This window comes from Salvelinus alpinus, chromosome 4, assembly GCF_045679555.1.
Source record: "Salvelinus alpinus chromosome 4, SLU_Salpinus.1, whole genome shotgun sequence".
NCBI lineage: Eukaryota > Metazoa > Chordata > Actinopteri > Salmoniformes > Salmonidae > Salvelinus > Salvelinus alpinus.
Window position 1 is genome coordinate 30,403,682 of NC_092089.1, and position 23,084 is coordinate 30,426,765.

General features: G+C 44.7%; 3 protein-coding genes across 8 annotated transcripts in view; 1 reads left to right on the forward strand and 2 right to left on the reverse strand.

Moving 5' to 3' along the window:
* Window positions 1-21: 21 nt before the first annotated feature.
* Window positions 22-9,148, reverse strand: LOC139572305 (E3 ubiquitin-protein ligase RNF115-like). Of its 2 annotated transcripts, none has more exons than XM_071394990.1 (9): window positions 8,992-9,148; window positions 6,873-6,931; window positions 6,666-6,720; window positions 6,154-6,455; window positions 5,933-6,001; window positions 5,572-5,644; window positions 5,180-5,273; window positions 1,302-1,417; window positions 22-1,215 (listed from the first exon to the last, which is right to left on the reverse strand). In XM_071394990.1, the coding sequence occupies exons 1-9, from the start codon at window positions 9,067-9,069 to the stop codon at window positions 1,096-1,098; spliced, it is 966 nt and encodes a 321-aa protein (XP_071251091.1). In that variant the 5' UTR covers window positions 9,070-9,148; the 3' UTR covers window positions 22-1,095. The 2 variants fall into 2 exon arrangements, with proteins under 2 accessions (XP_071251091.1, XP_071251089.1); XM_071394988.1 differs by having other exon boundaries at window positions 6,154-6,458.
* A 3-nt stretch (window positions 9,149-9,151) lies between these two features.
* Window positions 9,152-15,987, forward strand: LOC139572300 (DNA-directed RNA polymerase III subunit RPC3-like). Of its 5 annotated transcripts, none has more exons than XR_011674374.1 (15): window positions 9,152-9,285; window positions 9,457-9,606; window positions 9,679-9,943; window positions 10,025-10,243; window positions 10,376-10,452; window positions 10,601-10,705; window positions 11,068-11,241; window positions 11,377-11,428; window positions 11,552-11,612; window positions 11,730-11,880; window positions 11,951-12,052; window positions 13,787-13,836; window positions 14,038-14,187; window positions 15,222-15,746; window positions 15,838-15,987. XR_011674374.1 is itself a non-coding variant. In XM_071394976.1 (15 exons), exons 2-15 carry the CDS (start codon window positions 9,460-9,462, stop codon window positions 15,865-15,867), a joined length of 1,629 nt encoding a protein of 542 aa, XP_071251077.1. In that variant the 5' UTR covers window positions 9,152-9,285; window positions 9,457-9,459; the 3' UTR covers window positions 15,868-15,987. The 5 variants fall into 5 exon arrangements, 3 of the variants coding, with proteins under 3 accessions (XP_071251077.1, XP_071251076.1, XP_071251078.1); XM_071394976.1 differs by having other exon boundaries at window positions 15,222-15,267; XR_011674375.1 differs by lacking the exon at window positions 15,222-15,746 and having other exon boundaries at window positions 14,038-14,298.
* A 235-nt stretch (window positions 15,988-16,222) lies between these two features.
* Window positions 16,223-23,084, reverse strand: part of LOC139572295 (integrin alpha-10-like) — a 69,315-nt gene continuing 62,453 nt past the window's right edge. Inside the window, exons 29-30 of the mRNA XM_071394961.1 lie at window positions 17,759-17,872; window positions 16,223-17,627 (exon numbers count right to left, since the gene is read on the reverse strand). Coding sequence (XP_071251062.1) covers window positions 17,577-17,627; window positions 17,759-17,872 — 165 coding nt within the window. The 3' untranslated portion in view covers window positions 16,223-17,576. The remainder of the gene's footprint in view (window positions 17,628-17,758; window positions 17,873-23,084) is intronic.

Sequence of the window (23,084 nt, forward strand, 5' to 3'; positions counted from 1 at the left end):
AGACAGACCCGATTAAAAAAATCAATGTTACTGGTTTTTAATATTTTTTGGAATTATTAATACATCATACATGTTATCATATAATAATATACACAGACTAATACCCAGGGATTCACATTTGTCTCCATTCTCAATATGCTTTGTTGTTCTCTTCTCAAACCAGAAGTTGTTGGACTAAAAGTATTTACATTAAAAAAATAGTGATAGAAATGTGAAACAAAAGACAAAAGTCATCAACAGAGGAGTAAAATGACAGAGCGATGCAATCTGTTTGTAATATATACACCAGAATGACAGTAGATTGTGGAGGGGCCCGTCTCAATAGTCAAAATGATGTCCCCTCGTCTCCTTTCTGCACTGATGTGACAGAGCTAGAAAGGCAAAACCAAATTCCTGGTGTGCATCCATGTTCAGTGCAGATGAGGAGAGGAAGCCACTCTAGACTATTGAGAAGCATCCCAGGAGTAGAGAGGTAGGGAGAGACATTGTTTTACAGCAGTGCTTTTCAGAAGGATGGAAAAAGAGGAATATGGAGAAAAGAGTAGAAAAAACGAGATGGGGTTGATGTTTGAAGCGAGGTAAAGGCAAGTGCTTGGTCATGATGAGGCAGAGGACAGCTAATGGATCATGACGTGTGTGTGTGTGGGGGTCTACCGAATCATGATGTGTGTACTCTGTGTGTGTGAACATGGTTCCAGGGGCATTGAGACAGGAACAGCCATACTGAGATGACCATCCTATGACTGTAGATGAAGAGATGATTCAGAAAGGAGGAGTGAGATGAAGGGATGACACGGAGGAATGAGGCAGAGATGACACGGAGGAATGAGGCAGAGATGAAGGGATGACACGGAGGAATGAGGCAGAGATGAAGGGATGACACGGAGGAATGAGGCAGAGATGAAGGGATGACACGGAGGAATGAGGCAGATGGAGGAGGTATATCCTTCAGAAAGTCCTTATCTCCCGTGGGCAGTAGTTCGTAGAGAAGAGGGGGATGAGGGTCAAAAAAGTGGAATGAAGGACGGATGAGATGGAGAGATTAAAAGGAGGTCAGAGGAGAGGTGCGATAAGGCGATGAGGGGGAGGTGTATTTCAGAAGGACCATCTCTCCTGTGTGCGGGGGTCCGTGTTTAGAGAGGGAGATTCTGGGGGGTTCTGGGTGTTGCTGTCTTCTCCATTCAACCCCTTCCTACACACAGGACACGTATCGTGCTGCAGAAAGAGAGAGAGGAGAAAATCAGTTACAAAAGTCTTCAAAACATTCCTCCTACCAAATATTACCCCACCCTCCTCCTCACCATTTCCAGCCAGGGTACTATACAGTCTGAGTGGAAGAAGTGGTTGCAGGGTAGCTGTCTGACGGGCTCTCCCACTGCAAAGTCCTCCTTGCACACCGGACACTCCATACTGCAGTCTGGAGACACACACACACCTTTTTTATTATCTAGTATTACATTCCTGTTATAAATGATCATACAGAACTATCTTACATGCAGGTAAAATACTCCATATTACAGTATACAGAGAACGGGGGAGAGATGGGAAGACTGAAGGGATGATGAAGCAGGGGTTACATTAGATGTTTGTGTTGAACCTTTATTTAACCAGGCAAGTCAGTTAACAACAAATTCTTATTTACAATGACGGCCTACCAGACATTAAAATAACTGAAGCCTAACATCTGATGCCAAATTACTGAGTGGCTGGTTGAGATGATTTCAGAGGAATAAGTAGCACTCTTAATGACAAGAGACAGTAAGACAACAGCTATGTGGGCCCTGAGCCAGGGGAGACAGAAGCTATGTGGGCCCTGAGCCAGGGGAGACAGAAGCTATGTGGGCCCTGAGCCAGGGGAGACAGAGAACAGCTATGTGGGCCCTGGGCCAGGGGAGACAGAGAGACAACAGCTATGTGGGCCCTGAGCCAGGGGAGACAGAAGCTATGTGGGCCCTGAGCCAGGGGAGACATAGACAACAGCTATGTGGGCCCTGAGCCAGGGGAGACAGAAGCTATGTGGGCCCTGAGCCAGGGGAGACAGAAGCTATGTGGGCCCTGAGCCAGGGGAGACAGAGAGACAACAGCTATGTGGGCCCTGAGCCAGGGGAGACAGAGGGAGAGAGAGAGACAACAGCTATATGGGCCCTGAGCCAGGGGAGACAGAGAGACAACAGCTATGTGGGCCCTGAGCCAGGGGAGACAGAGACAACAGCTATGTGGGCCCTGAGCCAGGGGAGACAGAGACAACAGCTATGTGGGCCCTGAGCCAGGGGAGACAGAGACAACAGCTATGTGGGCCCTGAGCCAGGGGAGACATAGACAACAGCTATGTGGGCCCTGAGCCAGGGGAGACAGAGAGACAACAGCTATGTGGGCCCTGAGCCAGGGGAGACAGAGAGACAACAGCTATGTGGGCCCTGAGCCAGGGGAGACAGAGGGAGAGAGAGAGACAACAGCTATATGGGCCCTGAGCCAGGGGAGACAGAGGGAGAGAGAGAGACAACAGCTATGTGGGCCCTGAGCCAGGGGAGACAGAGAGACAACAGCTATGTGGGCCCTGAGCCAGGGGAGACAGAGAGACAACAGCTATGTGGGCCCTGAGCCAGGGGAGACAGAAAGACAGACAGTGAGACAACAGCTATGTGGGCCCTGGGACAGAAAGAAAGGGAGAGTGAGACAACAGCTATGTGGGCCCTGGGCCAGGGGGGACAGAAAGACAGACAGAGAGGGAGAGAGAGACAACAGCTATGTGGGCCCTGGGCCAGGGGGGACAGAATGAGACAGCAGAGAGAGACAGCAGAGAGAGAGAGAGAGAGAGAGAGAGAGACAGCAGGAGAGGAGAGGAAGAGAGAGAGAAGAGGGAGAGAGAAGGAAGAGAGAGAGAGAGAGAGAGAGAGAGAGAGAGAGAGAGAGAGAGAGGAGAGAGAGAGAGAGAGAGAGAGAGAGAGAGAGAGAAGAAGAAGAAGAAGGAGAAGAGAGAAGAAGAGGAGAGAGAGAGAGAGAGAGAGAGGAGAGAGAGGGAGAGAGAGAGAGAGAGAGAGAGAGAGAGAGAGAGAGAGAGAGAGAGAGAGAGAGGAGTCCTCATTACCCCAATGAGTCAGCAGCACAGCTATACTAGCTTATTTACAGTACCAGTCAAAAGTTTGGACACACCTCATTCAAGGGTTTTTCTTTATCTTTATAATTGTCTACATTGTAGAATAAAAGTGAAGACATCAAAACTATTAAATAACATATGGAATCATGTAGTAACCAAAAAAAGTGTTAAACAAATCTAAATATATTTTATATGAGATTCTTCAAAGTATCCACCCTTTGTCTTGACAGCTTTGCACACTCTTGGCATTCTCTCAACCAGCTTCATTAGGTAGTCACCTGGAATGCATTTCAATTAACAGGTGTGCCTTGTTAAAAGTTAATTTGTGGAATTTATTTCCTTCTTAATGCTTTGAGCCAATCAGTTGTGTTGTGACAAGGTAGGGGGGTATACAGAAGATATCCCTATTTAGTAAAAGACCAAGTCCATATTATGGCAAGAACAGCTCAAATAAGCAAAGAGAAACGACAGTCCATCATTACTTTAAGACATGAAGTTCAGTCAATCCGGAACATTTTAAGAACTTTGAAAGTTTCTTCAAGTGCAGTCGCAAAAACCATCAAGTGCTGTGATGAAACTGGCTCTGATGAGGACCGCCATAATGCCACTTTAATAATGTTTACATATCTTGCCTCACTCATCTCATATGTATATATTGTATTTTATACCATCTATTGCATCTTGCCTATGCCGCTCTGTCGTTGCTTATCCATATATTTATATGTATATATTCTTATTCCATTCCTTTACTTAGATTTGAGTGTATTAGGTAGTTGTTGGGGAATTGTTAGATTACTTGTTAATATTGCTGCACTGTCAGAACTAGAAGCACAAGCATTTCGCTACACTCATAATAACATCTGCTAACCATGTGTATGTGACCAATAAAATGTCATTTGATAGGAAGGGAAGACCCAGAGTTACCTCTGCTGCAGAGGATAAATTCATTAGAGTTAACTGCAGCCCAAATAAATGCTTCAGAGTTCAAGTAACAGACACATGTCAACATCAACTGTTCAGAGGAGACTGTGTGAATCAGGCCTTCATGGTCACATTGCTGCAAAAGAAACCACTTCTAAAGGACACCAGTAAGAAGAAGAGACTTGCTTGGGCCAAGAAGCACGAGCAATGGACATTAGATTTTTGGTTCCAACCGCCGTGTCTTTGTGAGACGCAGAGTAGGTGAACGGATCATCTCAGCATGTGTGGTTCCCGTCGTGAAGCATGGAGGAGGAGGTATGATGGTGCTTTCCTGGTGAAACTGTCGGTCATTTATTTAAGGCACACTTAACCAGCATGGCATTCTACAGCGATATGCCATCCCATCTGGTTTGGGCTAAGTTTGTTTTTCAACAGGACAATGACCCAACACACCTTCAGGCTGTGTAAGGGCTATTTGACCAAGACGGGGTGATGGAGGGCTGCATCAGATGGCCTCCACAATTATTTTTATTTTATTTAACTAGGCAAGTCAGTTAAGAACAAATTCTTATTTTACAATGATGGCGACGCAAGGCCAATTGTGTACCGCCCTATGGGAATCCCAATCACGGCCGGGATGTGATTCAGCCTGGATTCGAACCAGGGACTGTAAAGCTGTATCTAACATGTAAGCCTCTTGCACTGAGATGCAGTGCCTTAGACCGTTGCGCCACTCGGGAACACAATCACCCGACCTCAACCCAATTGAGATGGTTTGGGATGAGTTGGGACCGCAGAGTGAAGTAAAATCAGCCAACAAGTGCTTAGCATATGTGGGAACTCCTCAAGATTGTTGGAAAAGCATTCCAGGTAAAGCTGGTTGAGAGAATGCCAAGAGTGTGCAAAGCTGTCATCAAGGCAAAGGGTGGCTACTTCGAAGAATCTAAAACTTAAAATATATTTTGATTTGTTTAACACCTTTTTGGTTACAACCAAAAAAGTGTTATTTCATAGTTTTGATGTTTTCACTATTTTTCTACAATGTAGAAAATAGTAAAAATATAGAAAAACCCTTGAATAAATAAGCGTGTCCAAACTTTTGATTGGTAGTGTATAGGCCATGGCACTATGGAGAGACTGGCAAGGAGGTAAAGGACTGACCTGCTTGATCCTGAGACACGTTGACTGTAGGAATGGAGGAGATCTTCTCTTTCTCTGCAGGAGGAGGGCCCGTGTTCTCAAACTGACCTAACAACTACACACAGGTAGACAGAGAACATACATCACAATGGTTGCTGCAGGAACTATAAGAACAGCTTAACAATCCACCTTTGTGCTGTAAGCTGTGTGCTAACCTAGCATGATACAACAAAAGAGTAAAACCATCAGAAACACCCTGGAAAAGATAGAGAGAAAATAACAAGAGAACGGCTAAACCTTCATTAGCATTCTGGGTCTACCAACATCCATATAGCATTCTACATAGTATGAAGTAATAGTTGCTTAGTGGCCATACATACCAAATCATGTGAATGGGGTTTGTGCGTGCGTACCTGTGTGATGACTGCGTCCAGTCCCCCCTGTCCCCAAGCATAGTCCCCTGGGTTAGAGTGTAGCATCCCCGTCCTAACACACAGAGAGAGGAGGTCAATTACAGTTAAAGATGAAACATTCAGGAAATATCCTATTTCACACATGATGAACAGCAACAATATGTGTTATGATTTAGGTTTAAATGACAGGGTCCCAGGGGTGCTGGCGGAGGCACACCCATAACAAGTCAGGGAACATTCAAATATTCATGTTGATCCACCTCACTATTTATAAGGAATCCACAAGAGAAAGTGTGTAAGTCAAACTGTGGACTTACATAATGTATAACCACTGCTTACATGGCAGTAAGAAGGTTCTTACCAAGAGAGGGGAGGTTGGCCAGGAACTCCAGAGTTGGCAAATAGACCAGCCAGAAACTGTTGTACTATCCTACAGAGAGAGAAGGCACACACATCAGTCAGGAATGAGATCAGCAAAACATTGAAAACTAAAAAAAAGACTACATTTAGAACCTGCAAATCCTGACTGATCAAAACAGCCATATGAATATCAACATGGCATCGTAAGGAGAGGAGTCTCACCCCTCTACGGCAGGCGAGCGGTCAGGTCTGCTGCTCCCTCTGGAGCGGTACCTCCGCTGACTGTGCAGGCGAGGGGGGCGACCGGGCCCCCAGTGTTCCCCCCCTCCCAGAGGACCCCCCAGGGGTCCTCCTAGCCCAGCAGGGACTGACCCTCCAATAGGACCTCCTCCCAGGCCTCCTAGCCCTCCCAGCCCTAACCCCCCTGCTCCTACCCCAACCCCTCCACCAGGGACCCGGGGCTCTGAGTCTGGACTGTCACCATCCACTGTGAAAGGCCTCTCTACAAACAACAGGTGCCACAGCTGCTGAGAGAAATGAGGGGTGAGGGTGAAAACAGGGAGAGTGGGAGGAGGGGGAATGGAGAGAGGGACAGTGGAAGGGAGAGAAAGATAGAGAAAGCATGTGAAAGAAAGATGGGATCACAAAGGTACATTTAGTACAGATGAGATCACAGTAGACATTTGCATCCCCCCCCCACCCCTGTACCCTCCAGGCCACAGTGCATATCATACCTCTGCAAACTGTGTGGCTGTGTCATCTGTCCCGTTAGCGCCACCCTCTAGCAGACTGAGGGAAACAGCACACAGGAGGCAGAACACAGCATTAGTAACATCCAACATCTATACACAGTCATTCTCCACCGCCTTCCATTCACTCTGCCTAGCCTATATCTGGTAGATTCATTAAAGCTACAGACATAAGAAACAAGATATTCTCACCTGGAATCTTCTGTTACCTCCTCTATAAAGCCAGACTCACACCTGGGACAGATGTACTCCTGCAAAAACACACAATACCACACACTCAGAGAGTACATGGGTTACACCGTGTTCTATATAGGGCTGCAGAGGCGGCTATGCAGGGGTTTCTGTCTGTAGAATGAGGAAATGTCTAGTAGAGATCTGTGGCAGAGTCAGGATATAGCCTGTTTGAACATAGCATTAAGCAGGAACATACAACATGTAAAGTGGAAGTTGTCATCGAGAAGTATTCTTCCCTGGCACCAGTGTTGAGTTCACTCACAATGGGATTAGGCCTATGACACAGACATGTTCTTTATTCCACAAAACAAAAGGACACTTGAACTTGAAGTGAACCTCATTCCAAAATTGTTCAAAACCTGTATTGCTGTATGCAATATTGTGTGTAGGCTTAGGCTATGCCTCAGCCATTGTCATCTGGTGAAAACATACAGATACTATGCCTGAAATAAGGCTTCAGACAGACAAGCACAGGGTTCTGCCATGTATGTTTGAGGCATGCACCCTCTCTCTTTCAGTGGATGTCTTGGGGAGGTGAGACAGATGAACTGCTTATATGCAGTCAGTGAGTGGGCATGGCTGAAACATGCCTCAGCAGCACAGAGAGACAGAGTGTGACACAGTGAGACCAGCAGGCAGAGTTAGCCTGTGGGTAGGCTAGATCAGGGTTTCCCAAATTCACCCCCATCCCCAGTACAAGTTTAGTTTCTTGCCTTAGCGCTTCACAGCTGATTCAAATAATCAAAGCTTTTATTTAACTAGGCAAGTCAGTTAACAAATTCTTATTTACAATGACGGGCCTACCCCGGCCAAACCCTAACCCGTACTACCCCGGCCAAACCCTAACCCGTACTACACTGGCCCAATGGGACTCCCAATCATGGCCGGTTGTAATACAGCCTGGAATCAAACCAGGGTCTGTGGTGACGCCTCTAGCACTGAGATGCAGTGCCTTAGACCGCTGCATCACTCTGGAGCCCAAGCTTGATGATGGGGGGGAAGGACCGAGTTTGGGAAACCCTGGGCTAGATGGCTCGGACCCATAGGCACAGATCTATTTCCCAATAAGAGGGAAATCACAAAACTGGCCTTGGGTCCGTGTCTAGGCCTACTTCAGCCTCCTCCCAGATTTAGCTTCAATGGCAGGAAGGGAATAAACGGGATTACCAGCCTGCCTCTCACTGACCAGCCTAACATACACAAATGTATCCTAGCTAACGTTGGTTTAGACAAGACTGAGTGACTATCTGACACATTGACTGACTCCCAGAGACTGCGAGTCAATAACAAACAGATAGCTACATGACTAGCTAGCTAAATGCAAAATGTTAACGTTAAGTGTCATAACGTCTCTTCTAGAATGAACGCAGTCAATACGGAATAATGTAGTTAAATAATTAGGGTCAAGCAGTCAAAATATTGTGCAATGTCTTTCTACATTTTACTTTCAATTTGATTGTGAAAGTTAACTGTGCCACATTCAGTTGCCAAACGTTCACGAACGTTGCAGATAGAATGCGTAAATAGAGCCTACATGATGTATTGTTCTACATAATATTTTCTATCTGAACGTGCCAAACCGTTGTGTCCTGCTGAACGCGTCCCAGGCCAAGGAAACCCCCGTATTCCCTCTGCTTTAGTAGGACAAGGAGTAGCCAGACTGGCCGAGTTACGTTGAAATATCCATTAGAATCCCATATAGCTACCACCTCGAGGAATTCAGGAAAAGCACACAAAACCCACCTCGAATAAGGTTAACATTACATCAAATAACACCAGCTACTCAGGAACGGTTATTCAACCGTGCCAGTATAATCTTTAACAATTACTGTACATAATGTCTTTGTTAAAGAAATTAGTTTACAAATCCTATTGTTAAAGCGAGCAACAACAAACATCAACATTGTGTTTGCTAGCTAGTGCCGAGGGCCCTACTGATAGCCGTCTACAGTTAGCAGCTAGCTAGTTAAACAACTACTGCTATTTGCTGGACTCAGATTCGGTTGTCAACCGACGGAAAAGAACAAGACCTGCATTGAACAGCCATGATCGGGAAACGGTGAAACGACTGACTTACCGGGAGCTTGGGGCTTACTTCTCCCTTACAACAATGACAGAAGAACCGATGCAGGGGAACCGCCGCAGCTTCCGCCATCTTCCCCAGAATAGCACAAACAGTGACGTCGGTCCTCCTGCATACCAAAGAGGGTGTTCCGCCAACATCCCTTCATGCAATGCGCAACTCTTTGGGAAAATAAGCTTACCTGTGAGGGCGGAAATTCGTTGTGTTGTGGCGCTGGCAATCAGATGTGTGTTTTGCGAGGATTGTCCCGAAACTCATTCCATGATCTGAAAAAGGTGTTTTGCAAAGGTTTGTGAGCATGGCAGTTAAGTTATAAAATTAAAGTTGTTAGTAAACGTTGTTGAAAAGCTGTGATTTGGTTACCGGTTTTAGTGTCATCATACTTCTCAGCATAAGTATATTTCGATGAACAGTCCAAAAACGTGTTGTTGACCTGTTCCCCGGTTCCTCCTGTCTCAGCATATGACTGCCCAGGAGGTGCGGCTGTGTGGCCTGCTGCTACAGGAGCACTTTGGAGAGGTGGTGGAGAGGATAGGCACTCACCTGCTCAGAGGAGGGGCACAGAACCTCAGGACCATCACCAATGAGACCAACACACCACTGGACCTGGTACTACACAAACAAACACACACACATAAAACATATTGTTCAACCTAGGTGGTGACCCTGTCTCTTCTGCAGGTGAAGAAGTCTCTGTGTGTGTTGGTACAGCACGGTGCTTGTGAGTTCGGGTCGGGCCGGCGAGGCCCCGGGAGCCCAGTGGAGTACCGGGCCAGCTGTGAGCGGGTTCTAAGGGTTCTGCGGTACCCGCGGTACATCTACACAGCTAAGACCCTGTATGGAGACACAGGAGAACTCATCGTGGAGGAGGTCCTACAACGAGGCCATATGACCATGAGCAACACGGTCAAGACTGTAGCTGACCGACTCACTCATAACATGGAGGGTGTGTGAGAGAGCGATTACAAGATGTATGATTATTCTATATTTTCTTCTCCTTCTGTCCTCATGATTTTTCTCTCTGTAGAGGGTCGTAGTATGGAGTACAGTGAGGTGGTCTCAGCCTTCTCTAAGCAGGTGGAGACTCACTTCCTGCAGCGCTGTCCTCCGGTGGCCGAGATGGGAACTGCAGCCACCTCCATTACCCCGGCGACCCCCGGCACCCCTGCCGCCTCCGCCTCCACTGCCCCCCCAACAGCAGAGAGCAACCCTGACTGCTACAAGCTGCCCCATGTTACACTCATAGGTACCGCAAACACTTTGTCTCATATAACACGTGGTACCTTTTCACCTGTGTGCATACCCACATGTAAACCTCCTGCTATATGTAATTCAGTAAATACTTGCTATACACTCGCTTGTTGTGTTTGTGGGGCAGGTCGCGGGAAGCGCAGACGCTCCAGTGACGACAGTGAGGAGCAGAGAGGAGGGAAGAAAGCCAAGATGGACTCCGAGGTCAGACCCTCTACCCTTGACACAGAGATAATGGGCTGCTATAGAGAATCAGAGGACCTTGTTCTGTTTTTCTTTTACTCCTCTCAATAAGGAATGGAACCGTTTTGAATGACTTGTGCCTCTTTCTATCCCCTCCCTCTCTTTCCAGTCGTGTGGTGATGAGGGGATCTACTGGCAGGTGAACTTTGAGAGGTTCCATCAGCACTTCAGAGACCAGGCCATCATTAGTGCTGTGGCCAGCAAACTGGACCAGGTCAGTGTCACAGACCCCTACAGACCACCTCCGTATGCTTGTAGACCAGGAGAGATTTAATGGGGGTGGTCTAAGTCAGTGATTCCCAAACTGAGGGGTTAGCAGGGAGGGCGTGGTGTGGCTTAGTTAAATAAAAAATAAATGGCAACATTTTCTCTGCACTTCAAGACAAAATGTGTAGAATTGCAGGAAAGCTTTAAACCTACAAGATGTTTTCTCCACCAACAAGACGGGTGTGAACAGTTTGTATCATGAACAGTGCTTGTGCCCATATCAATAGATGTGTCATGTGGGATGTTCCCCAATGCTGGAAGGGGGGCCTGAGTGAAAAAGACCGTTCTCTCTACCCCCCCCCCCCACAGACCAGTAGTGAGATTGTGAGGACTATGTTGAGGATGAGTGAGGTCACCACCACACAGACCGCCACCTACACTCAGCCCCTCTCAGCCAATGAGATCTTCCGCTCCCTCCCGCCCAACTACAGCATCAGCAGACCAATCCTGGACCAGTACCTCTCCCTTCTGGTGGATGACCCGGTAGGAGCAGATCTAGGATCAGATTCCCCTCCCATATCCCAACCTTAACCATTGGGAGATCAATTGCAGAACTGACCTTGGATCAGTGCCTAGGGGGCTGGTAAACTGATGTTTCTCCCTCCCTCTGTTCCCCAGATGGAGTTTGTGGGGAAATCAGGTGACAGTGGAGGAGGAATGTACGTGGTCAGTATCCTTTTACAACCCTGATGAAACCTGTTTGAGTTTCTCATCCACACACTATTGTATAATAGGTCATTTCCAGTATTTCATGATACAGTTGTAAGTGGTCGTTTCTTGACTGACCACACAGATCTCCAAAGAGCCCTGGCCAACCTGGCGAGAGCTACACTGGAGTCTGTGGTACAGGAGAGGTCGGTGTGTCTGTGTTTGTCAGGGTTGGACTGTGTCCATTTACTCTGTTTATGTCTCTGCCCACGGTGGCTACATAGCTTGTAGGGTGTCATTCATTCAACCTTTCCCATTGTCAGGTTTGGCTCGCGGTCGGCTAGGATCTTCCGTCTGTTGCTAAGGAAACGTCACCTGGAGCAGAAGCAGGTGGAGGACTTTGCTATGATCCCTGCCAAGGAGGCCAAAGACATGCTGTATACACTGCTGTCAGAGAACCTGGTACAGCTACAGGTAACAAATGCACAAATACACACTATACAAACCATACATTATCATGCTCACCTGTGTTTTTCCACCCTAGGAAATCCCTAAGACTCCTGACCACGCCCCTTCACGTACCTTCTACCTGTACACTGTCAACCAGCTGCCTACTGCCCGCCTACTGCTACAACACTGCTACAAGGTACACATTCAAACTAAGCTATACTATGAGCAGCAGGATGAAACACTGATATTGCAGATGAGCGTGATGCAAGATGTTGCACTCGTGACAAAATATTTGCGAACCTGAGGCGCAGTGGTAGTGCTGCAGTTTACTGAACACATATTGTCCACATTGACACATTAAATCCCCAGCCTCTTTCTTTCTCTCTTCTACAACTGTACCTTTACATCTACATTTTAAACTGTCTAAATAAAGAGGAAATACGGAAGGAGAGCGAGTCAAAAATATACTTTCAGTTTATTAGGTGCACCTATCTAGTACCAGGTCGGACCCCCCATTTGCCTCCAGAACAGCCTGAATTCTTCGTGGCATGGACTAAAAGTCGGAAACGTTCCACAGGGATGTTAGTCCATGCTGATGCGATGACATCACACGGTTGCTGCAGATTGGACAGTGGTACACCACCGCCACCAGCCTGTACCGTTGACACCAGGCAGGATGGGTCCACGGACTCATGCTGCTTACGGCAAATCCTGACTCTTCCATCAGCATGACGCAACAGAAACCGGGATTCGTTGGATGTTTTTCCACTCATCAATTGTTCACTGTTGGTGATCTTGAGTCTAGTGGAGCCACTTCTTCTTGTTTTTAGCTGATAGGAGTGGAACCCGGTGTGGTCGTCTGCTGTAATAGCCCATCCGTGACAAGGACCAACGAGTTGTGCATTCCGAGATGCCGTTCTGCACACCATTGTTATACTGTGCTGTTATTTGCCTGTTTGTGGCCCGTCTGTTAGCTTGCACGATTCTTGCCTTTCTCCTTCGATTTCTCTCATCAACAAGCTGTTTTTTCCCACAGGACTGCCGCTGACCGGATGTTTTTTGTTTGTCCATTCTCGGGAAACCGTAGACACTGCTGTGCGTGAAAAGCCCATTACAGCGGCCGTTTCTGAGATCTGGCATGCCTGACACCGACGATCATATCACTCTCAAAGTCGCTTAGGTCACTGGCTTTGCCCATTCTAACATTCAATCAAACAGTAACTGAATGCCTCAATGCCTGTCTGCCTGCTTTATATAGCAAGCCACGGTCACGTGACTCAGTCTGTAGGAGCGATATATTTCCGTGGATGTGGTGGTGTACCTAATAACCTGGCCGGTGAGTGTATATCTGCATGTGTACTTTACGGTGCTGCAACTTGATCGCTTCAGGACCACAACAGCAGAGACATTTAGTGTCGCAATTCACACTCCGTTGTTGCGGAAGCCCGCCTGATATTGCTTCTACATCTGCATTGCTTGCTGTTTGGGGTTTTAGGCTGTGTTTCTGTAGAAGCGCTCTGTGACATCTGCTGATGTAAAAAGGGCTTTATAAATACATTTTGATTTGATTGCTGTTTACTTCGTGCACCGCTGACTTGACAATTAATGGTGGACGTCTGACTTTTAGATAGGGCTGGGAATTGCCAAGGACCTCATGATATTATCACAATACTTAGGTGCTGATACGATATGATGCGATTCTCACGTTTCAATATGCAATGTGATATTGCGATTTGATGTTCCAAACATATTGCTCGCTATATGTCTGCTGCAGAGAGACGAGAGCGTATGAGAACGTTTGTTTTGATCAGTCATGGAAATAAAAGTGCAGAAAATCTGTTGGCTTACTAATATAAAAAGATGGAGAACAGGTCCAAAACAATATTGCGATATGTAACTTTATACATTTTTCCCCCATCACTACTTGCAGACAGTGGCTAATCTGATTGAGAGGCGCCTCTTCGAGACCAAGGAGAACAAGTGAGTTTATTGATTGATTCCTAAGTGGATGGATGGATAGATTTGGTTTTATTTTCTAAGTTTCCTGCTAAGGTCTCTTTAGGTCTGCATATTGACTTTTAGAGGACAATAGAGGACCACAATGGAAAAAAGTCTGACTTTGTGTATATAATCCTCAGCAATTTTGGTACATGTACAAGACTTCCTGTGTTTGATTGACAGGCGTCTGCTGGAGAAGTCCCAGCGAATCGAGGCGATCCTGGCGTCGCTGCAGGCCAGCGGGGCGGAGCCTGAACAGCTGACAGAGGTGGAGGAGATGATCACTGCCCCCGAGAGACAGCAGCTAGAAGCCCTGCGACATCACATCAACAAGTACTGCATTACCACTGCACCTTAATTACCACTGCACCTTAATTACCACTGCACCCATACTATAGATCTATAGAGACAGCAGCTAGAAGCCCTGCGACATCACATCAACAAGTACTGCATTACCACTGCACCTTAATTACCACTGCACCTTAATTACCACTGCATCCATACTATAGATCTATAGAGACAGCAGCTAGAGGCCCTGCGACATCACATCAACAAGTACTGCATTACCACTGCACCTTAATTACCACTGCACCCATACTATAGATCTATAGAGACAGCAGCTAGAGGCCCTGCGACATCACATCAACAAGTACTGCATTACCACTGCACCTTAATTACCACTGCATCCATACTATAGATCTATAGAGACAGCAGCTAGAGGCCCTGCGACATCACACCAACAAGTACTGCATTACCACTGCACCTTAATTACCACTGCATCCATACTATAGATCTATAGAGACAGCAGCTAGAGGCCCTGCGACATCACATCAACAAGTACTGCATTACCACTGCACCTTAATTACCACTGCATCCATACTATAGATCTATAGAGACAGCAGCTAGAGGCCCTGCGACATCACATCAACAAATACTGCATTACTACTACTACTAATACACACATACTATAGATCAGGGATGGGCAACTTTGATGGGGATGGGGGCCACAAAAAATATGAACATCGCGGGTCTGCGCAACCACATCCATACCCACTCATGCAGTCAGAGCCGAACCTTTTAGGAGCCCTAAGCCCCTAAAATACATGTACTCTAAAAAGTAAATTTCCTGCAATTCTACACATTTTGCCATAAGGTGGAGAGAAATGTTTTCCATTTTTAATATGCTATCTGAGTGAGAGTGATTCATTCGACCATGTTTACTGCTAGTTTAGATAAGACTAACAATCTAGAAAATGATAGCTGACATGGGTGAGTGACTGTCAGTGACTGACAACAAGAGAAACTGCTGATGCAAAACAAATGTCAAAATTACACCTTGTGTGTTCTACTATTCTAACTCTCAACAGTAAGTTGAGACCTCCAACTAGAAGACCTACGACGTCACATCAACAAGTACTACTACAATACTACTACTAAATCAAATCAAAGTTTATTTGTTACGTGCGCCGAATACAACAGGTGTAGACCTTACAGTGAAATGCTTACTTACCAACGGTGCCATTTTTAGGTAAACAATAGATAAGTAAAAAAATTAAAACAACAGTAAAAAGAGAGTGGAAAAACAGCAGTAGTGAGGCTATATACAGACACTGGTTAGTCGGGCTAATTGAGGTAGTATGTACATGTAGGTATGGTTAAAGTGACTATGCATATATGATGAACAGAGAGTAGCAGTAGCGTAAAAGAGGGGTTGGCGGGTGGCGGGACACAATGCAGATTGGCTACCCAGACTATGTTCGGGGGCACCGGTTAGTCGGGCTAATCGCCTTGCGGTTGGAGGTATTGCCATATCAGTCAGGATGCTACTGCTACGACACCCATACTATATACCTATAGACAACAGCTAGAGGCCTACGACATCACATCAACAAGTACTACTACATACTTGTTACTACTACACTGACATTACTAATACTGCTACATTACTGTAGCTTTATTACCTCGTCTCTTTTCTCCCTGAAGGTTGGACTCTACAGAGAACCAGGTGGATGAGACTGTCTTTCTACTGGAGTCCTACATCTTCTCTACCAAGACCAAGTGAGAGGGAGGGAGGGAGGGGAGAAACACAATGGACATGAAGTTGCATCAATAAAATATGTTTGGGTTTTCATATACCTGACTCAGTTGGTGCTTTTTTTGCCTGACGTACAGACGTCGTTATTTCAGTTATATGTTAAACAATGTCTGCTAGTGTGAAAGTGTTTTTCTTTTATACAATGAAGTAGTCTGAAATGCCAGATAAAAAAAAAGAAGATAATAATGTAATAAAATATTTGGTTTATGTGTATTTAGTTCATGTGTATGAATGATCCTATGTATGTATAAACAAACATGAAAGAAACTAAAATAACATTTGCAAAAACTTTAATTATCAACAGTTTTAATTTGACTCAGAAAATGAACTGTACTGTAGAGAAAATGGGTGAAAAATCTAAAGTCATGATGACTTCTGAATATTAAATAGACAGTTAGGTTTGTAACAGCGTTTCATAGAAATACAAATATATTCACATGATTATAAGTGATCCACATTATCAGGTAGTGCATTTTCATTCAAGCTTCCTTGAAGGATGGAACTGCTTTCCATATAGCACAACATGGTACTAATTACAGGTTGATACCTGTACGGTATCTACTTATACAACATGGTACTAATTACAGGTTGATACCTGTACGGTATCTAATTATACAACATGGTACTAATTACAGGTTGATACCTGTACGGTATCTACTTATACAACATGGTACTAATTACAGGTTGATACCTGTACTGTATCTACTTATACAACATGGTACTAATTACAGGTTGATACCTGTACGGTATCTACTTATGGTACTAATTACAGGTTGATACCTGTACGGTATCTACTTATGGTACTAATTACAGGTTGATACCTGTACGGTATCTACTTATGGTACTAATTACAGGTTGATACCTGTACTGTATCTACTTATATAACATGGTACTAATTACAGGTTGATACCTGTACTGTATCTACTTATACAACATGGTACTAATTACAGGTTGATACCTGTACTGTATCTACCTATACAGATCTACACTGTTTGAAGTCTGCAGTCATTGAACATCATACCAAGTCACATTGCACCAGGAGTGTCAAACTCATTCCACGGAGGGCTGTGTGTCTGTAGGTTTTTTGTTTTGTCCATTCAATTAAGACCTAGACAACCTGTTGAGTGGAGTCCCTCACTAATTTGTGACCTTAATTCATCAATCAAGTACAAGGGTGGAGTGAACCTGCAGACACTCAGCCCTCCGTGGAATGAGTTTGACACGTGGTGTACAGCATTATTTCCTGTCTGGGACATCTCTGCAGAAAACTCCTGTTCACGTCCTTCCTGCTGTACGTTTCTAAACAGGTGTGTAACTACAGCCCTACAGCCATGGGTTCACCTGTAGAAACAGACAAGATGTTGGGGTGTCTGATGATAGATGCAGTCTGTGCCATGTGGTGTTAGGGGTTTTGACAGTTCACACACACACTGGGCGACGCTCATCTATACCGGCTGTGTGTTCTTTTTGTGGGGGCATGATTTAGAAGACAGGGAAGGCATCTGTTTTTATTGCTGGGGGGGCGGAGCTGTCTCTGTGCAGGTCGTTGCCATGGGGATGGGTACGAAGTGGACTCTGGTTGTCACAGATACTGTATCCATTGACTGACATCATGGCGGCGAGGTGCTCAGTCCTCCAGTTCCTCGTCCTTTATCTGTTTACGAGTGAAGAACCCCAGCTGGAGAAAGGAGGGATGAGAAGGAAGGAGTGAAACACAAACTTTTGATCTTTACCACAAAGGCAGAGGAAAAAGAAGTTATTGCAGAGTGAGGTACAGAGGTACTGTATGGTGAGGTGTGATTGGTGTACCTTCCACATTGCGATGATGATGAGGGCCAATAGCAGAAGCCCTCCAATAATGCTACCTATCAAAATCCAGAGAGAAATGGGGATGGCCCGCCCCTTTAGTACCTCCAGCACCGTCTGACGGAGAGAAAGATAAAAAAAAGTCTGATAGTAGAGACAGTCAGACAGATATTCATCACCCTATACCAGCTTCCTACTCTATCTGGATGTAAACGACAGTCAGACAGATATTCATCACCCTATACCAGCTTCCTACTCTATCTGGATGTAAACGACAGACAGACAGATATTCATCACCCTATACCAGCTTCCTACTCTATCTGGATGTAAACGACAGACAGACAGATATTCATCACCCTATACCAGCTTCCTACTCTATCTGGATGTAAACGACAGACAGACATATTCATCACCCTATACCAGCTTCCTACTCTATCTGGATGTAAACGACAGACAGACATATTCATCACCCTATACCAGCTTCCTACTCTATCTGGATGTAAACAACAGACAGACAGATATTCATCACCCTATACCAGCTTCCTACTCTATCTGGATGTAAATGACACAAAGACATATTCATCACCCTATACCAGCTTCCTACTCTATCTGGATGTAAACGACAGACAGACATATTCATCACCCTATACCAGCTTCCTACTCTATCTGGATGTAAACGACAGACAGACAGATATTCATCACCCTATACCAGCTTCCTACTCTATCTGGATGTAAACGACAGACAGATATTCATCACCCTATACCAGCTTCCTACTCTATCTGGATGTAAACGACAGACAGACATATTCATCACCCTATACCAGCTTCCTACTCTATCTGGATGTAAACAACAGACAGACATATTCATCACCCTATACCAGCTTCCTACTCTATCTGGATGTAAACGACAGTCAGACAGATATTCATCACCCTATACCAGCTTCCTACTTTATCTGGATGTAAACGACAGTCAGACAGATATTCATCACCCTATACCAGCTTCCTACTCTATCTGGATATAAAATACTGTCAGACAGATATTCATCACCCTATACCAGCTTCCTCTATCTGGATGTAAACGACAGACAGACATATTCATCACCCTATACCAGCTTCCTACTCTATCTGGATGTAAACGACAGTCAGACATATTCATCACCCTATACCAGCTTCCTACTCTATCTGGATGTAAACGACAGTCTGACAGATATTCATCACCCTATACCAGCTTCCTACTCTATCTGGATGTAAATGACAGTCAGACAGATATTCATCACCCTATACCAGCTTCCTACTCTACCTGGCTGTAAACAACAGTCAGACAGATATTCATCACCCTATACCAGCTTCCTACTCTATCTGAATGTAAACGACAATCTGACAGATATTCATCACCCTATACCAGCTTCCTACTCTATCTGGATGTAAACGACAGACAGACATATTCATCACCCTACACCAGCTTCCTCTATCTGGATGTAAACGACAGACAGACATATTCATCACCCTATACCAGCTTCCTCTATCTGGATGTAAACAACAGACAGACATATTCATCACCCTATACCAGCTTCCTCTATCTGGATGTAAACAACAGACAGACAGATATTCATCACCCTATACCAGCTTCCTACTCTATCTGGATGTAAATGACACAAAGACATATTCATCACCCTATACCAGCTTCCTACTCTATCTGGATGTAAACGACAGTCAGACAGATATTTGTCACCCTATACCAGCTTCCTCTATCTGGATGTAAATGAGAGACAGACATATTCATCACCCTATACCAGCTTCCTACTCTATCTGGATGTAAACGACAGTCAGACAGATATTCATCACCGATACCAGCTTCCTACTCTATCTGGATGTAAACGACAGACAGACATATTCATCACCCTATACCAGCTTCCTCTATCTGGATGTAAACGACAGACAGACATATTTATCACCCTATACCTGCTTCCTACTCTATCTGGATGTAAATAACAGTCTGACATATTCATCACCCTATACCAGCTTCCTCCATCTGGCTGTAAACAACATACAGACACATATTTATCACCCTATACCAGCTTCCTCTATCTGGATGTAAACGACAGTCAGACAGATATTCATCACCCTATACCAGCTTCCTCTATCTGGATGTAAACAACAGACAGACAGATATTCATCACCCTATACCAGCTTCCTACTCTATCTGGATGTAAACGACAGTCAGACAGATATTCATCACCCTATACCAGCTTCCTCTATCTGGATGTAAACGACAGACAGACATATTCATCACCCTATACCAGCTTCCTACTTTATCTGGATGTAAACGACAGTCTGACATATTCATCACCCTATACCAGCTTCCTACTCTATCTGGATGTAAACGACAGTCTGACAGATATTCATCACCCTATACCAGCTTCCTCTATCTGGATGTAAACGACAGACAGACATATTCATAACCCTACACCAGCTTCCTCTATCTGGATGTAAACGACACAATGACAGATATCATCACCCTATACCAGCTTCCTACTCTATCTGGATGTAAACGACAGTCTGACAGATATTCATCACCCTATACCAGCTTCCTACTCTATCTGGATGTAAACGACAGACAGACATATTCATCACCCTATACCAGCTTCCTACTTTATCTGGATGTAAACGACAGTCTGACATATTCATCACCCTATACCAGCTTCCTACTCTATCTGGATGTAAACGACAGACAGACATATTCATCACCCTATACCAGCTTCCTACTCTATCTGGATGTAAACGACAGTCAGACAGATATTCATCACCCTATACCAGCTTACTACTCTATCTGGATGTAAACGACAGTCAGAGAGATATTCATCACCCTATACCAGCTTCCTACTCTATCTGGATGTAAACGACAGTCAGACAGATATTCATCACCCTATACCAGCTTCCTCTATCTGGATGTAAACGACAGACAGACAGATATTCATCACCCTATACCAGCTTCCTACTCTATCTGGATGTAAACGACAGACAGACATATTCATCACCCTATACCAGCTTCCTACTCTATCTGGATGTAAACGACAGACAGACATATTCATCACCCTACACCAGCTTCCTCTATCTGGATGTAAACGACAGACAGACATATTCATCACCCTATACCAGCTTCCTCTATCTGGATGTAAACAACAGACAGACATATTCATCACCCTATACCAGCTTCCTCTATCTGGATGTAAACAACAGACAGACAGATATTCATCACCCTATACCAGCTTCCTACTCTATCTGGATGTAAATGACACAAAGACATATTCATCACCCTATACCAGCTTCCTACTCTATCTGGATGTAAACGACAGACAGACATATTCATCACCCTATACCAGCTTCCTACTCTATCTGGATGTAAACGACAGACAGACATATTCATCACCCTATACCAGCTTCCTACTCTATCTGGATGTAAACGACAGACAGATATTCATCACCCTATACCAGCTTCCTACTCTATCTGGATGTAAACGACAGACAGACATATTCATCACCCTATACCAGCTTCCTACTCTATCTGGATGTAAACAACAGACAGACATATTCATCACCCTATACCAGCTTCCTACTCTATCTGGATGTAAACGACAGTCAGACATATTCATCACCCTATACCAGCTTCCTACTTTATCTGGATGTAAACGACAGTCAGACAGATATTCATCACCCTATACCAGCTTCCTACTCTATCTGGATATAAACTACTGTCAGACAGATATTCATCACCCTATACCAGCTTCCTCTATCTGGATGTAAACGACAGACAGACATATTCATCACCCTATACCAGCTTCCTACTCTATCTGGATGTAAACGACAGTCAGACATATTCATCACCCTATACCAGCTTCCTACTCTATCTGGATGTAAACGACAGTCTGACAGATATTCATCACCCTATACCAGCTTCCTACTCTATCTGGATGTAAATGACAGTCAGACAGATATTCATCACCCTATACCAGCTTCCTACTCTACCTGGCTGTAAACAACAGTCAGACAGATATTCATCACCCTATACCAGCTTCCTACTCTATCTGAATGTAAACGACAATCTGACAGATATTCATCACCCTATACCAGCTTCCTACTCTATCTGGATGTAAACGACAGTCAGACAGATATTCATCACCCTATACCAGCTTCCTCTATCTGGATGTAAACGACAGACAGACATATTCATCACCCTATACCAGCTTCCTACTCTATCTGGATGTAAACGACAGTCAGACATATTCATCACCCTATACCAGCTTCCTACTCTATCTGGATGTAAACGACAGTCTGACAGATATTCATCACCCTATACCAGCTTCCTACTCTATCTGGATGTAAATGACAGTCAGACAGATATTCATCACCCTATACCAGCTTCCTACTCTACCTGGCTGTAAACAACAGTCAGACAGATATTCATCACCCTATACCAGCTTCCTACTCTATCTGAATGTAAACGACAATCTGACAGATATTCATCACCCTATACCAGCTTCCTACTCTATCTGGATGTAAACGACAGACAGACATATTCATCACCCTACACCAGCTTCCTCTATCTGGATGTAAACGACAGACAGACATATTCATCACCCTATACCAGCTTCCTCTATCTGGATGTAAACAACAGACAGACATATTCATCACCCTATACCAGCTTCCTCTATCTGGATGTAAACAACAGACAGACAGATATTCATCACCCTATACCAGCTTCCTACTCTATCTGGATGTAAATGACACAAAGACATATTCATCACCCTATACCAGCTTCCTACTCTATCTGGATGTAAACGACAGACAGACATATTCATCACCCTATACCAGCTTCCTACTCTATCTGGATGTAAACGACAGACAGACATATTCATCACCCTATACCAGCTTCCTACTCTATCTGGATGTAAACGACAGACAGATATTCATCACCCTATACCAGCTTCCTACTCTATCTGGATGTAAACGACAGACAGACATATTCATCACCCTATACCAGCTTCCTACTCTATCTGGATGTAAACAACAGACAGACATATTCATCACCCTATACCAGCTTCCTACTCTATCTGGATGTAAACGACAGTCAGACATATTCATCACCCTATACCAGCTTCCTACTTTATCTGGATGTAAACGACAGTCAGACAGATATTCATCACCCTATACCAGCTTCCTACTCTATCTGGATATAAACTACTGTCAGACAGATATTCATCACCCTATACCAGCTTCCTCTATCTGGATGTAAACGACAGACAGACATATTCATCACCCTATACCAGCT